The following is a 16114-nucleotide window of genomic DNA, read 5'->3' on the forward strand; positions in this document are numbered from 1 at the left end:
CCAAAAATCATTATATCTCAGATAAGATGATCATGCAGATCACGAAATTCACAGTATTTGGTTCTGTTCTTCAGATCAGTAATGTAGGCATTTATAGTTTCTGTAAGACATTGTACTCTTGCAAAGAACAGATAGCTAATAAATACCAAATTCTTTCTGCTCGGACAGTAGCTACAACTGAATTTATCAAACTACTGGTATTTTGTTTTTAGCTTCACTATGAAAAGTGAGAGAGTTACATAGCTTTATGGCTTTTTCTCCAGCTAGGAACACACAGGAATGACAACAAAGTTTTACAGGTTTCTCAGCTAATCCACTTCTAGTGAGGAATACATCAACTTGCTGGATCCACAGCTTCCAGTTTTAATTCAAATTCTCTTGTAATGAAAAAAAATATGGTGGTTGCAACTGTGCCACATTTCTAATACAAACTGTATTTTTGTAGTTCTAAACATAGAAACCCTTGTCAGTACATACATTTCTTTAGCTCTGCATGTACTTTTTCCAGTGCTGGCAGTTATCGTCTCCTTCTTGTTAGATTATGGTATGTCAGAAGGTTTAGTGACACACACACACATAACAGATGTGGTCTACACTTCATGAGGTCTATACAAAAAATGAATCTTCTGGCACATCTGTGAGCTATATGATATATTAATCAAATCAGTTAACTCATTAGCAGTAAAAGTATGCACCAGTATATGACACAATCAGAAAATGGAATGGTGACATAACTACACTAAGGATGCACCCCTCAAGGTAGAAATCAGAGGTGCAAATCTTCCAGGCCTCAACTACACAGACCTACCTCTAGGAATCAATAGCCCCAGACAATTCTCAAAAGAAGGTCTCAGGCAAAAATCACCAGTTCCATGACGAACTTCCTTCCCTCAATCTATAAACTCACAAATTCACCAAAGGAAAACAAAAGACATGCAAATGCAGGAATGTTACCAATAACAGAAAAAATTGCAATCTGTGCTGTGTAACTGAAAAAAAGAACAATGGGAAGCATGGAGAATTATTACACCTACATAGCTGATAGGTAAGCTCAGGCCATGTATCATCATAACCATTGTCTGTCTCACAAAGTGGAAACTTTCAAAAAAGGATGACAAATGTTGATTGGTGGGGAGGACTCAGCAATTGGATTCATCAAGGAATTTCCTTAACATTCCATCTTTGGATACCTACTACATAGATGTTTAGCAGTGCTACAGACATGAAATAAAACCACTGCAATAAACTTTCCAATTTATGTTATGAGACAAAAACACTAGAATAAACAATATTTATTTCATATTCCTGTGACTCTTTATTGCAACCTTTTTTCATTTTAGTTCAGTTTTCATTTATACTACTATTCACAGTCTCACCTTGGGTATTTAACACTGAAGACATACATTTACAAGTACTAAGTAATGTAACAGCAATAGAAATGTATTCTGGTGAAGAGACCAACCAGAAGACATAAGAAATAACACATAAAAAGCCACCACTGATGAAATTCTGTAGCATAGCTCATTTTATTGTTTTAAACAGTTTTTGCATAGGAAATACATCCGCTTCCAGTAATTGACTGCAGTATGAGCGGCTGCTAGCAATATAGGCTGGATATAACAGTAACAATCACATTAATTCAAGCTTAATTTACACCAGTTTAAAACTTATGGCACTCTGGCCCATAAAACAACTGAACAAAGATGCCTAATATCTAATAACATAACTATGTGGAGATGTACTCTAACACTGTCACTGTGGCCCAATCCAAACATAGTAACAGAAGCACTGACATGAGAGCATAACTGGATGGTTACATTGCATTGACTCCTGCATTTAAACATGATTAATACAATTTCTGTACACACATTTCTTATACTGTAGATGGGCAGGGAGATAAAAATGCCATATGTTTTAAAGTGGATTAACTCTGGTGTGTAGCTAGCAAGCAATAACTGACTACTTGTCACCTACAGTTGGACTAAAAGTATCTAAAGAAACACAGCCTACGAAAGTTGTTCTCGAAGAAATATTGAGTAGATGGGGTACCCTTTCCCAGATTGCTAAAAAGTTCTATACGAATGAAGCACAATTTAACAGCTCAAGATGAACAGATAAAATTCAAACACAGCTTCTGAGAAAGAGCCTGCACTTGGGATACAGTCACCCCTCACATTCTGCATGTTGTAGTGTTTTTTTTTTTTAAGAAGAAAATGTTATCTGAAACATATTTACAACTGAACTCAACAGAGACTGTGAGACTGAACAGGCACTGCTAATTTATCTCTTTTTGGTAAACATTTTTGCTGGTTGTCTTTTATTTAATTTTGTTTCACTCTCATTTTGCATCAACTCCATGCAACTTCAATGCCCTCAGTGAAGAATGCATAATTAATCAGAATAGCATCAAGGAAAAATGGATCCTTCTGCATAAAAAGGTACATTTGCCACATTAGTCCCTGTAGCACAGTTCTTAAACGGTGGCTTCAGTGTCACTAGAGCTACCCAGCTTTTTCACGGATTTATACTGCGTACTGGACAGTGTTTTCTTTTCCATGGTAAAGCCTGCTACATAAACACTACTGTAACGGTTCTCTTTCATCAAGCTAGTGACACTGAAGTCATTATTTTTAGAAATTACTAATGTACAATTGAATGGTAACACACAGATATTTCTACAGAGAAAAACAAAACAACTAGAGAACCTTTTGTTTCATTAAAAAAACTACTTACAACCACTGAAAAAACTGCAACACAAACAAAAAATTAAAAATTGACCATTTCCAACTCGTCCCCTTTACTTACAATGTGACCAACAGAGCTGTGGCATGAAAACAGTAGAAGGAGTTGTCATGGTGACAGGTTCGGGTAATGCAATGGTCGTTGTGCAGGATCAACAAACAATTTAAGTTGTCCTTAACAATGCCCATTTTTTAAATCAAATAAATCAACTGTAGTACTCCACCATGCTTACAAAATTCAGTATCAGGAAGAATGGGGAGGAAGGAGAAAGTGCAAATATGAAGGAGTCCAGTACTGTCTCCTTCTGTATGTATGTATGCATGGAGTAAAACAGTTAATTCCCCCCAAAAGTAAGGTTTAGCCTGCTCATTTAAAAGTTCTACAAAGAAACAAAAGATAAAGTATTAGGAAGCATGTTGTATTGCAGCTGGGCTGTGTTAACAAAAAGACCTTGACAAGAACATGTAAACCATGAATGATATTGTGTTCAGGGCCTAACTGCCAGCAAAATGAGATTGTTCGAATGTAACAAAAAAAAAAATAGAATACTATGCACTGTATCTGCAATAACTTTTCTGCAGCCTTCATAATGCCAAACAATACAAACACTTTCAGCATACTGGTAAAGAAGCAGGCCTGGTGTCACTGGTACGTCCTCCTCACATCTGCTACTGTCTATCTGAAGCTACAACTAAAAAAAATGCTATTGTTCTGTTCCTTGAGGACAATATTAAGACACAAGTACTGTTTCCATTTGCTGATCTTCCTAAATGCACTGTGAACTTTTAAATACCAACATGAAACAACCACACAAACATAGCCTTGCTAAAGGTTGACTACACTACTAATAAAAGACAGTGTTACTTTTCAACATTCTGAAATGTTCTGAAAACCCAACCCTTTCATTACTAAATACAACAAAATAACCTTCATAAAATATAACTTTTCTCCATTTACAATTTTTAAAGGTTTTGTTACCTATACTTTTAAAGTACAGGAGTATGCAAAAATTTGATACGGACAGACTTTTTTAATACATAAATTAAGAAACTGGAGAGTTTTAACCCAAGTCCAGTTCCTAAACAAGGAAGAATAACAAAACATCTGGAAATAATGCAGATTTCCTTAACTGCTAGAAAACATTTTATCTTTACAAAAAGGGAACTTTAATTAAAAAAGTATTTCTTAAACAAACTACACAGTGTATAACTTACTGTCCACATGGCAGGCAATTCAGTAAGAAGGCGTACGTTCTTCTCACTTGTTGCAGCTTCTTCAGCTCATTCACATATATTACTGGAGCTGCCTACCTGAACAATATCTCACAATACTATTGCTATAATTATTATCTTGCCATGTCTTTATGTACAGTCTCCTTCACTGCTTTTTTCCCTCCTTATTCACGCCTCAGACTTTCATGTCACTACAGGGGAAAAAATGCACTTCAGTGACACTGCCAGCTGGCCAAGGCTGCAAAGTACTCGGTAAAAAAGTGGAACAGTGCACATAGAACGGGGTGACTTTTAGTCAGAATACACATCTGGTGAAGGAGGAGGCTTTGACTGGATTTGAGTTTCCTAAATAAGTTCTCCTTGCTAATACTGATTAAAGTTGTTGCTAAGGACAGGCTACATATCCCTTTTCAAACATTTCTAGAAACCAGCCCACCCCTTTTAATGTTTGGCAGAAACAAAACATTTACTTGAAGTTTATCTCAGTATCTCACCACAGTGATGTTGAATGGTGTCAGTTGAGAGTATCTACAATGGCAGTGTAAACATGACCCTAGCTGTATCTTAGACAATTCTGTGAAATATGCCAGTGGACTTAACAGCTGTTAAAAACCTCTGATAAGAAGGTCTAAGAGTCACGATGTAATTAATGCACTACAATAATCAGGTATACATTATCATAACTGCCCATGTTATCATTACTATTCCTCTATCTTCTTTTACAAAGGGCAGAGCACTTAAAACTCGCAATAGGTAGTGTACAAAGCAAGTGCAAGGCATAAGCAAAGACACATTGCATTAAGGCCCTGGACATGGATAAATGTTTCTGTAGAATTCTTGGCAGCATATGTAGTACATAAACTGAGCCCATATTTTGAGTGAAAACTTGTGTGATAAGTGGCTTTATTTATCAACCCCATTTGTCAACATAGTTCAAGATTTCAGTGTTCTGAACCTCAACAAAGGCAGCAGTGATCCTGGAAAAAAACAATCTATCTAATCAAAATAGGTTTTTTTTTTTTTTAGTGATGATGCAATGTTCTGGATTGCTCTGCATAACTGTTTAAGTGAGAGTTATTAACTTTATTTGAGATATCAAGAACAAAAGTAAATCTTCAAATATCTTAGCATTTCTCTGTCATTCAGTAATACTCCCCTTATTAACAATGCCATATAGTACAGGCATTTCTCAGCATATAATTGCAAGCTGTTCCCTCATGTTATCCCTGTTCTAGAAATCCTAGTCTGACCAGGTATCTCTTTCTTTGCATAGTCAGATGAAGTCTGTCTTTTTTACATGGCTAACTCCAGTGTCAGCTTTCCCTGAGGCCTACTGGCTGCCTAGTGTCTTTTAACACAAATGCCAAACTAAGAACTCATTTAAAAAAGAAAAAAAAAAGCCGAAATTCCACCTGCCTTAATGACTGACACTGTCCTTCATTAGACAGATATGGTACTGTACTGCTTGCAGTGAGGTACTGTGATACAATACTTGAGATGTTTTCCTAATTACAAAAGTTATGTTATGAGCTGTGCCCAGCTGCTGCTGTAGTACTGCAGAGACTATGAACAGCACAATATGAAATATTGAAATGTTTTACAAAATTTCTAAACTCATGACCACTGAACCTCCCCTTAAGTTATACCTGGGAACAATATGACAATATCAGTGAAAAACAGCATAAAAGTCCTTCACTGGGTGCACATGATGGAAACTGCCATTTGAAGCTTGACTCCTGAAATCAGAATGGGCAGTACAATGTCTTCAAGATTCCAAACATTTTTTTTCTTATACACCACTAGCTAGCACTGCACAATTTGCCTTTATTGCTTCTTCGTGTTTACTATGATCCGATTTATCAAATTCTGCAAATGTGTCCTACAGCATTTCAAACTTAAAACTAAGAAAGGCCACTTCTGAATGGAACACAGCAGTTCCTAGGACTCACAAAATAGTGAGCTCATGCATACACCCCTGTGTCAACCCAGGACTCTCAGAACAAAAAAAAAGTTTCATGAAGGGCTTAACTACAAAATGCAAAATAATGGGTAAATAAGATATATGTCAGTACACATTATAACAGCTCTGCTTTAGGGCGAGAATATTGGAACATTCCTGCTATGTGTTCTCCCATGGCACTTCCAAAATTCTTCAGCTGTTACGTTTGGGAAATTTGTGCCTTGTTTGGATCACCCATGGCAACCTTTTCCATTTCTTGCCTGCTACTCAGATGTGGAGTTGCAATTAGAAAGAAATATACTAACAGACATGGTTTTAAAATTATTAACTTGAAGTTATTACTTACAGGAGTTCCTGTTGCCATGATGTAGTAGCTGGGTTGTCCTAAGTAAACTGGTCATTGGGGTAGAATAAAGTAGAAGGTGCTCTCAAAAAACAAATGTTGAGTACTCAGATATTTGTTACATCCTTATGCAACTGCCCACTGCACTCAATAGAATCCCTAGCTTAGACAGACTCCCAAGAAATCTCCTAAAAACATCATAAGGGAGAAGCTGAAAAAAAGAAGGTAGAGGACTTTGGAGTAGGATGAAGTGACAGAGAGACAGATATCCCGATGGGTGAAGACCTAGGCTACAGAGCTTGGAAAAAAAGTGTATGTAGTGGCAGCCAGGGTTTCTTGAAAAATTGTCCACCATGGACACATTCTTAAACTGTACATGACAGACAGCCACACTCCTTAATGCAATGTCTTGTCCCTGCCTTGGTCAGCTCCCCATTAATATGAAGCAACTGACAATAGATGTGTATAACATCTACCTGTCAATTATAGCACCCTCCCTATTGACAGCAAAGTCAATAAACAGGTGGTGTTTCACCCTGTGTTCATGAACTACAAAACAACAGCACATATCTCCTACAGAACAGCAAGTTAAGAAGGACAGTTCATTCATATTTTGTGCAACAGGAAATAAACTGAGAAATAAGCTACCATGTAAACAAATTGAAGGTGCAACTGCTCAGAAGCAGTCACTGGCAGAGCATGAGGACTTAAAAGAAGAAAGACAGCCAGTCTTTATGAAATACAACAAAAGGCTCTTTACAAAAATCAATGTTAAGCTTTGAAATCTGCTAAAGTTAAGTCGATGACTGAATGAAATGCATCTTTCAGATCACAAACCTCTGGTATAGTGAACCAACAGCTGTGTAGGTGGGATAAGATAGCATGTCAATCATGATTCTTCAAGACAGTGGAAATGAAAGTATTTCACCAGCCCGGGTTGGACTTCAGTCACACAGTTTGATGGTACAGTAATTGAGGTAAAGACTAAAAGAACTTCCCAAGACATGTAAGACAATCAAGAAGATTTAATGGCCAAGGAAAAAAGGTTCGGTGTCTGTCCAGACAGATAACCCTCTTCATTGTGCCTTGTTGGAAGCCCAAGAAGGCAGCTGACAGTCCTTAAGATTTCCAATTATTCCCAGGGAGATCTGGTCACTGAAGACAAGCTAATGAAGCAGTAACATTTTCAAGTGGAGGCAGTCACCTTAACAGACTGGCAAAGCCCCAAATGTCTAAATCACAATAAATACTGGGAAGTCCAGAGTCTAAGAACATAGAATCAGGCTATTATGGAGTAATACTGGCTAATAAGAATGAGCCTTAACCTTGCTACATAGCACATCAACAACAGATGTGGGATTGGTGAATATGTGGAGGACCCCCTCCACTTCACCAAGATCATGTCTACTTTCAACTCTTCCTGTATTTCTTTGTCACCCTGCTGGAGAGAGAGAGAGAGAGAAACACAGAAATATATTGCTCCAGGTGTCTAGCAGTCTATTCTTTGGAGAGTCACACTTGAGGAAGATGTTGTAAAAACCTTCCAGATGACGAGGCTCTACAAGATGGACTGAATTGTGATTCAAGGAGTCCAGTAGTCTGCCAGGACACTGTGCTGAGCCCCTGCTGCCTTGCATGGTAGTGCCTCAGTGTGCTGAAAGTGCAAGTGAGTTAGAGGGATTCCCTGCTGCCTCCTACTCCTACACACATAGACTGGCAGTTTTTCCATGGCTTACTCAACAAAACAAATTTGCATGTTAGATAGGGTAAGTATTAAAGAGCAGTGAAACTGAACATAAAAAAAGAAGAAAATGTTGAATGTGTCAACAACTCTATCTACGGGAAAAAGCGGTCATGTGCTGAGTTTCTGCGACCTACACTGAGGAGACAAGGAAACACAGGAATTTATTTTGCTGTGACTCTCATGAAAAGACAAAATGCCTATTTTTACTGTGGGGACTAACTGTCACAAATGGCTTGGCTTAAATATGGGTGTTGTGCAGCAGACCTGAGACTTTTGACATGATGCTCCAAGGAAAAGATAAAATTCTCCTCCTCTTTCTTCCAAGACCAAGCATTTATGAGAAGGAAGAGCAAAAAGATGGTAATTTTACCGTGAATTTTAAGGGCATAAAAAAGGCATTCCTTCAAAGAAGGGTCCTCTGGAAGAGACCTAGACAGGAAGGAAGATTCACTATCCTGTCAGTTTCCAGTGTAGAAATAAAAGTCCCTTTAGACTTGGCATTAGCAGACAATTCGCAAACAGCAGGAAAAAAAATTCTTGTGACTAATGCCTAGAGGACAGTTCCTGTTTGTGTGCCACACATGAAGTGTAGCTGTAACATAGGCTATGCATTTAACAAATACTAAACGAAATTCAATGTGAATTGGATGAGTTGAGGGAATGTGCAGGTCAAGGCTCAGCACATGGCTTAATGGCAACAGCATATGTAACTGCTGCAGTATACTCTCATGCATCTAGTCACTAATTTACCATCATGAACTGAATGATCCGCTGATTCCAGGATAGTCAGAGACCTAAATGAGGGCCCAAAAGTGCATCAATATTGTGACAGATTACAGGGCAAGTCTCATCTTTTGCTCAAGAGAGAGCAACCTCTCAGGAGGAGACAAAAAGAGCTGAACTCCAGGTCCAGCTACTTCACTTTGAAACAGGTGTGTGGAAATTGCAACCCATTCCTCTCCTACTTGGGGGTGTCAACTTACCTGAGGGAGCAAAGAGAGGCAGCAGCTACACCACAGGTCTCACTCCCAGCAGCAGGTGCAGAAAAGCACCTTTATAAATGACCTCACATCTGTTTACAGGAAAGAACCAAAAAACCCTCTCTCTCTCTCTCTCTCTCTCTCTCTCTCACTCTCTTTGACTCTCCTTTGGATGGTGACCTCATAGATCACAGCTCATTGTGAACAAGGTAGACTCTGAAATGGAGCTAAGCTCAGATATGGTCTTACACTCCCTCACCTTCTGCCTTTCATGCTGCGGTCTGGGGGCCTTAAAGAAGTCCTCTAGTTAATTCTTCAATAAGACTTTTTCCATTACTGTTAAGTGACAGGTGCTAATGCACACCTCAAACATTTGTCTGATGCAAGAAAGCTGCAGGATGAGGCAGTGGGAAATGAAGCAGCCATCAGCAGTGGGATGTGGCATCAGGCAAAAATATGCTGCAGTAGTGATCCCAACTTAAATTCCTGAAACTGAATTTACACTTGGAAGCGTTTAAACTTCTCAGACATTAAAACTGGGAACTTTCCAAAGACATACACTAAGAGGAAATGCAAATTACGCAAATGGTTAAATACAGCTAGGAACCATGAAGGTGTATGCAGTCTTTAGTTAGTGGAACACTAATCATAAACTTTCCAGTACAGTACAGGAGCTCCAGGTTTTAAAAGCCATATGAAGAGAAATTACAAAGAACTACCCAAGTGTTCTGTTCAATGCAGGTAAACCTCAGAGTGACAGCTTTAGTTACTGATCCAGAAAACTGTAACACCCAAAACCCGCAGAATGAACTCCATACTTCTGTTTTGTGCAGCATACCAAGTCAAACTGCACAGCGGCCCTACAATTCTATGTGAACAGCTGGCAAAACAAAACTGGGGTAAATACTGCAATTCATGTAACAGCTGACCTAAACATGGTTTCCTATCATGGGCTTCTCCTTGCAGTAATAAAACTATTTCACCCCTAATAAATCCCAACCCTGCATTTAAAGGGTCATTTCCTCAAGTCCAGTCTGCCTCCAGCAAAGTAAATTTTGTTATTTTCCAGAAATGAGTTCAGCTTGCACCCCAGGTGAAAAGTGAAAAGAAGGAACCTATTTAGAGTCTGTCACAGCAGGCAGAACAGTCACTTTGCAGCTTGAATCTGGCCAAGAGTGCACTGCTTCACAGCAACACTGTAAAGTTCTAAAAACCCCTCCCCCCAACAGCCCCATATAAAAACAAAACACCACATCCCCTGTCCATCTCTTAACACACAAAAAGGACCTTATCACACTGCATAGAAAGCAGTACCAACTTTGGTCAATTAAAACAAACAGATGTAAAAAGCATACATTTTAACTGCATACTAATCTATGAATAATCAGTACAGCTAAAAGCACAACCTACATAGGCAAAACCTGGTATTGCATAATTCATATAAATTTGAAACCCCCACAAAATATTAATTGAAAGATGAAAAAAACAAATAAAACAAACAAACATGAAAGGTTAATAGAAAAAATGTCAAAAAATACTGAAATATTGCTGGTCGATTACATTTTGTTTTAAGCGGCAATTATACACAGCCATGATATGTTTATAAATGTAAGTAAAGGTATAAGTGTGTAAAAATCCCATAATCTTGCAATTATTCTTCTGGAGTATAAATATTTTTCATAAAAATGATATTTTTTAAATGATAAATGCAGCAAAACACGTAGTGATGTCACTTCTTATGTTTCAAGGCAAGGCACGTAACGTGGAATTTACATTTTCGTGCAAATTTCAGATTACTGGAAAGATTATGGATATTTATATATATATATTTTTTTAAAACGAGAGAGAGAGGCAAAAAATGTCTGCCATGCACTTTACAGTTCTGCCACTAAAAGGAATCTGATGAATTACAAGTCTTAATTTCAGAAAGCACCATGCAATTAATCAGCACCCCATGATTAAACTAACATTTTTTTTTCAAGAGTGCATTTTTTTGTTTTTTTTTTCGGCCTGCATTCCTAATTGTAAACTGTAACATTGTAATCCCCGTAAACCCCTGCGACATGGATTTGCCTCTTTCTTTTTTATGATAAAGATTTTATAAATCTTCTATAAATGTTCTGTGTTCCTGACAAAACCAGTAATTAAAATAAATAAAATCTACCTCAAATGAGGCAGAGTGGCTCAATGTAAATAAGTGCTGTATTTCCAAATTGAAGAGCATCTTATTAAGTACATGATTTGTCTATACTGAATGCCTTTGTTGCCCTCAAAAATGAAGGTGGAAGAATGCATTTGTTCAATGATGTTTTAAACGTCTTAAAATCCCCTCAATTTAGAGTCCAAGGGCTGAAGGACTTAAACTTAATTCCCCTTCAGTTACACATTTCAAATTGCACTTGCCTCCTAAGTGTTAAATTGTAGGGAAATTCATTCTGAATCAGTCCGGAAATGGAGAGAAAGTCCCTGCTTACCTTCACAAAGGCACAGCATCAGCAGGGCTCCTGCTGTGTACAGACTGAGCTTCCCATATATGTTTAGAGTGATACACTGAACTTAATGCATTAAGGGTCAAAGCTGAGAGAAAAGGAACTGAACTGCTATGGCTCAGAGCAACCTCAGTTTTGAAGTTATATCAGACGGTTCTAACAGTGTTTGTAAACGAGCTGGTGCCTACCTTCTGTCAAAAAAGCAGCTCCAGCAGCAACCTTCTAGCCTTTGCTCTGTCTCTGAGGAAAGGGACATTGTTATCCCACATGTAAACACAAAAGATTCTAGACCATCAAACTAGCTTATCATGCAAATATTAAGGCATCTAGAAAGTCAGAGCATGTTGTCACATGGGCAGAACATCCAGTTCCAAGTAAACCATCATCTCACAAAGGCTGGATTGCAAGGGTTCTTCATCAACCCATTTAGGGAAGGTGCATATCAGCAGAAAGATAAAAAGGGAGATGGGGAAAGAGAGAGTGAGAGAGAGAGAGAGATTAGACACACAGACAGATAGACAGACAGGCAGCATTAATGACCCTTCTTGCGTCTTTACAAAACTGACTGTAGAGCAATTAGTGATTGTAAGTGCTGTAATTGCTGGTCTATATTCTTCCGTTTGTCAAGCTTTCAGTATTCTTTTTCGTCTTCCTCTTTTCAGTTACTTGTTTCTGCCTGAAGAAAGGGCTCACTGATGACATTCAAGCCATAATTCTGGACATTTGATGGTATGATTGGAGTCCTGTTGGACATCTGGAATGGGACCAAACTAGCCCAAGTACCAGTTCTGAAAAAAAAAAAAAAAAACACAAAATAATTTGCCAGGGATATAAAAAAAAAAAAAAAAAAAAAACTCTTTTACTTAAAGAAATTTTGATACTGCAGCAACCCTCTGATGACCTTCCCTCACTTTTTATTACCAACCAGATGAATAAACGATGTTGGCACCAAACAACGTGGTTAAAACAAATAAATGACATTTCAGTGTGTATGGTAGCAGATTAGTAGACAAGCATAGCTCTGCTTCATAGTGGCCAGATCTTGCAAGTCAGTGGAAAGAAACCAAAGTTCTCATTTTGGAATGGTATATCAAGTGATGTTGATGATAGTAATAATAATTAATATTAAATCATGTTTTAGCAAGACACAGTAATCTAAAGATACATGTTATACTTCTGATGGTAGAAACTTACAGCAGTGCAACGAACCAAACAGGCTTTCAGAAAGGAATGAAAACTTCAAATTCTTAAAAACATTTTTCAGATTTTAGTAATGGAATAACCCAAATGCTGCATCTGATAGTTAAGTACAAGGAACATGCATTTAAAAGTGCAGGTGTGTGTGTGTGTGTGTGTGTGTGTGTGTGTGTGTGTGTGTGTGTGTGTGTGTGTGTGTGTGTGTGTGTGTGTGTATGCTTTAAAGATACATTTTATACTTTTAAAGATAGAAACTTACAGCAGTCCAATAAACCAAACAGAATTCAGAAGGGAATGAAAACTTCAAATTCTTAAAATAATTTTTCGGATTTTAGTAAAGGAATAACCCAAATGCTGCACATAATATCTAAATACAAGGAGCACTGATATAAATAAAAGTCTGTGTGTGTGTGTGTGTGTGTGTGTGTGTGTGTGTGTGTGTATGCATGTATATATATGTGTGTGTGGGGTTCAGGCGCCTAGGTAGTGAGACATTGGCAATGTGGAGGACCCAACAAATAGATATCAGACACTGACAATTCATTAACAGACCCCCTTTTCTGTTTTACAGTGGCCATGAATCTGGCTGCTGTCTACAAATGCAAAACCTACTCTGGATTGAGTGCCAGATCAGTTATGGGTTTTATGGGTAGATGAGAATGGTGGCTAGAGTGTAATGCCCTCAGTGGAAGGGCAAGGGTAGGGTATAATAAATGCATACAACAATTTTGCAGACTAGATTATCCAGAGGCTGGGAGCCAGCATACCCAAATTCACCTCTCCATATCAGGGCTGACATGCTGGTAATGAAGGAAAGAGGTTGGCGTTTTATCATCCTTGAAATGGTTTCATCAGACTTTAGGGTTAAGGGACTTAGCTAATTCATTTCAAGTATGGTCAGGGTTTAAAGGCTGGTGGAGGCTAACGCCCAAGATTCTTTACAAGATGTACCCCGTAGGGCCAGCAGTACTTCACAAACTATGGCTTGCCATTTACCAGTTTTGTTTTTCTTTATATGAAGTCGCACTATTTAGGACTGCTTTTCTGCTGGTTTTTTTTTTTTGTGGGGCAGTTTAATGCAGAAATGATTCAACTGAACAAGAAGAAAAGTAAATGGATGGTTTTATCTTTGGCATGTACATGTGTTGGGGAAAGACATTTAGGTATGGAGCTAAATCCAAAACAGATTATGAATGGAAAGGTCAATGGGTAAGAGTGGTTACCCCAAAACATTTTAGAGTATAAGTTGACTACAGTATGTTCGAGTGCCACAAAGATAGGAATATGTTAGATAGTCCATTATTTTGTCATCAGCAAGGTGATCTTCTTACATAGTATCACGTGTGGGCAATTTTTTTTGGGGGGGGGGGCAGTTAAGTTGTGTAGCTTAGACACAGACATACATTACATTCTTTTCAACAGGAGCAGCTTCATATGCACACACAACTGAGGCATCACAGGCTGACATTAAGAGACTGGGCAAGTGGAAGTCCAATGCTAATAAAAGCTATGCAAGGTGTTTAACTCTTGTTTTTGTGTTTCAGCCCACACATCATCGGATCGGAAGTGCATTTGGATAGTTGGTCATCCTTTAATTGGAGGCTCCATCACTGGGATATCCTTCTGAAGAGGAAATAAGAGTTTTTTATGAGGTAGTCTGGTTTCAGGTACCAGAAATGTGGTGGCATCAACTTAGTGAAGTATTACAACAAGCAACAAGAAGTGGTAAACCTCCAATGGCCATGGTGTTGCACTTAGGGGGTAATGATATTTGCCAGCATCCATTAAAAGAACTACTTGGTTTGATGGTACAAGAGGTTAACTGCATGCACAAATGCTGGATGTAGGCTATTATCTGTTGGCCAGAAGTGGTACAGAGAAGAAGGTGGAAGGGGGCTAGGTTCATTGAAGTGGTGGTAAGAATGAAAAAGAGAATTGATAATACTATGGATAAGTTGCTAAGGGGCATTAATGGGTTGTACATGCCACACCACGGCATTCAGGTCTGGTGGACAGACAAGTACACTGGGGATGGGGTTCATTTGTATGAAGATGGTATACAGGTCTTTATAAGGAATTGCAAGTTGGTTTAGCACTGAAGGGCCTACACGTAGAGTAGTGTGAGATGTACTTGGCGGAGGGAAGGAATATTCCTCCCTTCTGTGGTGGAAGGCAGGAAGCGTAAGGGAGTCAAGGTAAGTGGGGGGCCCGGGGTCTCAGGACTCTTTAGCTGGACTTTCCACAGGCCAGACAGCCCCGAGGGATTGTTGCCAGAGGACTTAGCCCGGCAACGGCTCCTTGGCAGATTTTAAGGCGGCCCAGAGGAATTGTGAAAAAAGTTGTTATGATATGGGTATGATGAATCAGAAGGGTCAGATATTGGCAGTGCTGTCTATTGCCATCTAGGTTTATGGCAATGCTATAAAATAAAGAAATGGCCTCCCTGACATTCCTGCTTTGCGCACATCTCAAAATAACTGGCTTCTATTAGAAGAGGTCATTGGAAGTAATTGGCACTAAACACATGGCTGAGGCCATTTAATCCACCTGATGCCTCTATGTTTTTATTCAATATGTAACTTTGATTTAAGTCTGACTTACAAAATATGCAACTTTGATGCAGATATGATGGCGGTGATGCAAAAGGATTTACAATGTACTGAACTGGTTTTATGAATGTGGTTCAGTGGCAATAATACAAAATTATTAAAGATGAAAAATTATATACAATATGCTGAACTGTGGTACATAAGTTAACATCCTGTGTTGCATCAATGGTCAAAGTAAGGTATTTGACAAAGTATGATTAGTGTTTTGCTATTTAAGTAAAGGCAGTTAGAGCTGCACCAATCTCGGATAATTGGATTGTTGTTTACCCTTGCTTCATCTGGGTTTGGAACAGACGGATTAGCAGTAGGGCCCTTACAAAGAATTAAGGTAAACTTACTGTGATACCTGCTAGGATGCATGACTAGGCCAAATACAGTTGTTCAAAATGTCTTGCCAGGTACTCACAGACACACACACACATGTGTGTGTTTGTGTGTGTGTGTGTGTGCGCATGTTAACTGCAGCTTATACATCATTCCCTTTGTGTTTCTTAAACAATAATCCATAAATGGATGTGGTATATCAGGATTTACCCACTGCTGGTGTGGTTTGATCATGAGGACAAAGCGAGAGACCCATAAACAGTGTGTGTGTGTGTGTGTGTGTGGGGGGGGGGGGGGGGGGGTAATCAGCTTCCAACCTGCAACAGCAAAAACAAATCTACAAAAAAAAAAACCACACAGCTGCGGTCGTGGCTTTTGTAGGCTGCAAGGAGAGACCTTTTAGTACATGAAATTCTGCTTAAATTTAAACAACTCTTATTTAATGTATGAATTTCCTTGCCATGCTTCACATTACAAGATTATTCTAAGTTTGG

The 16114-nt window shown here is 38.6% G+C and overlaps 1 protein-coding gene across 9 annotated transcripts in view; it reads right to left on the minus strand.

Moving 5' to 3' along the window:
- Positions 1–1502: 1502 nt before the first annotated feature.
- The window catches only part of NFIB (nuclear factor I B), a 923658-nt gene continuing 909046 nt past the window's right edge, over positions 1503–16114 (minus strand). For all 9 annotated transcript variants that reach the window (XM_044061245.1, XM_044061251.1, XM_044061249.1 and 6 more), the window contains one exon: positions 1503–12278. In XM_044061245.1, coding sequence (XP_043917180.1) covers positions 12149–12278 — 130 coding nt within the window. In that variant the 3' untranslated portion in view covers positions 1503–12148. The remainder of the gene's footprint in view (positions 12279–16114) is intronic.

This window comes from Protopterus annectens, chromosome 2.part0 (assembly GCF_019279795.1).
Source record: "Protopterus annectens isolate FY-2018-M chromosome 2.part0, PAN1.0, whole genome shotgun sequence".
Lineage (NCBI taxonomy): Eukaryota > Metazoa > Chordata > Ceratodontiformes > Protopteridae > Protopterus > Protopterus annectens.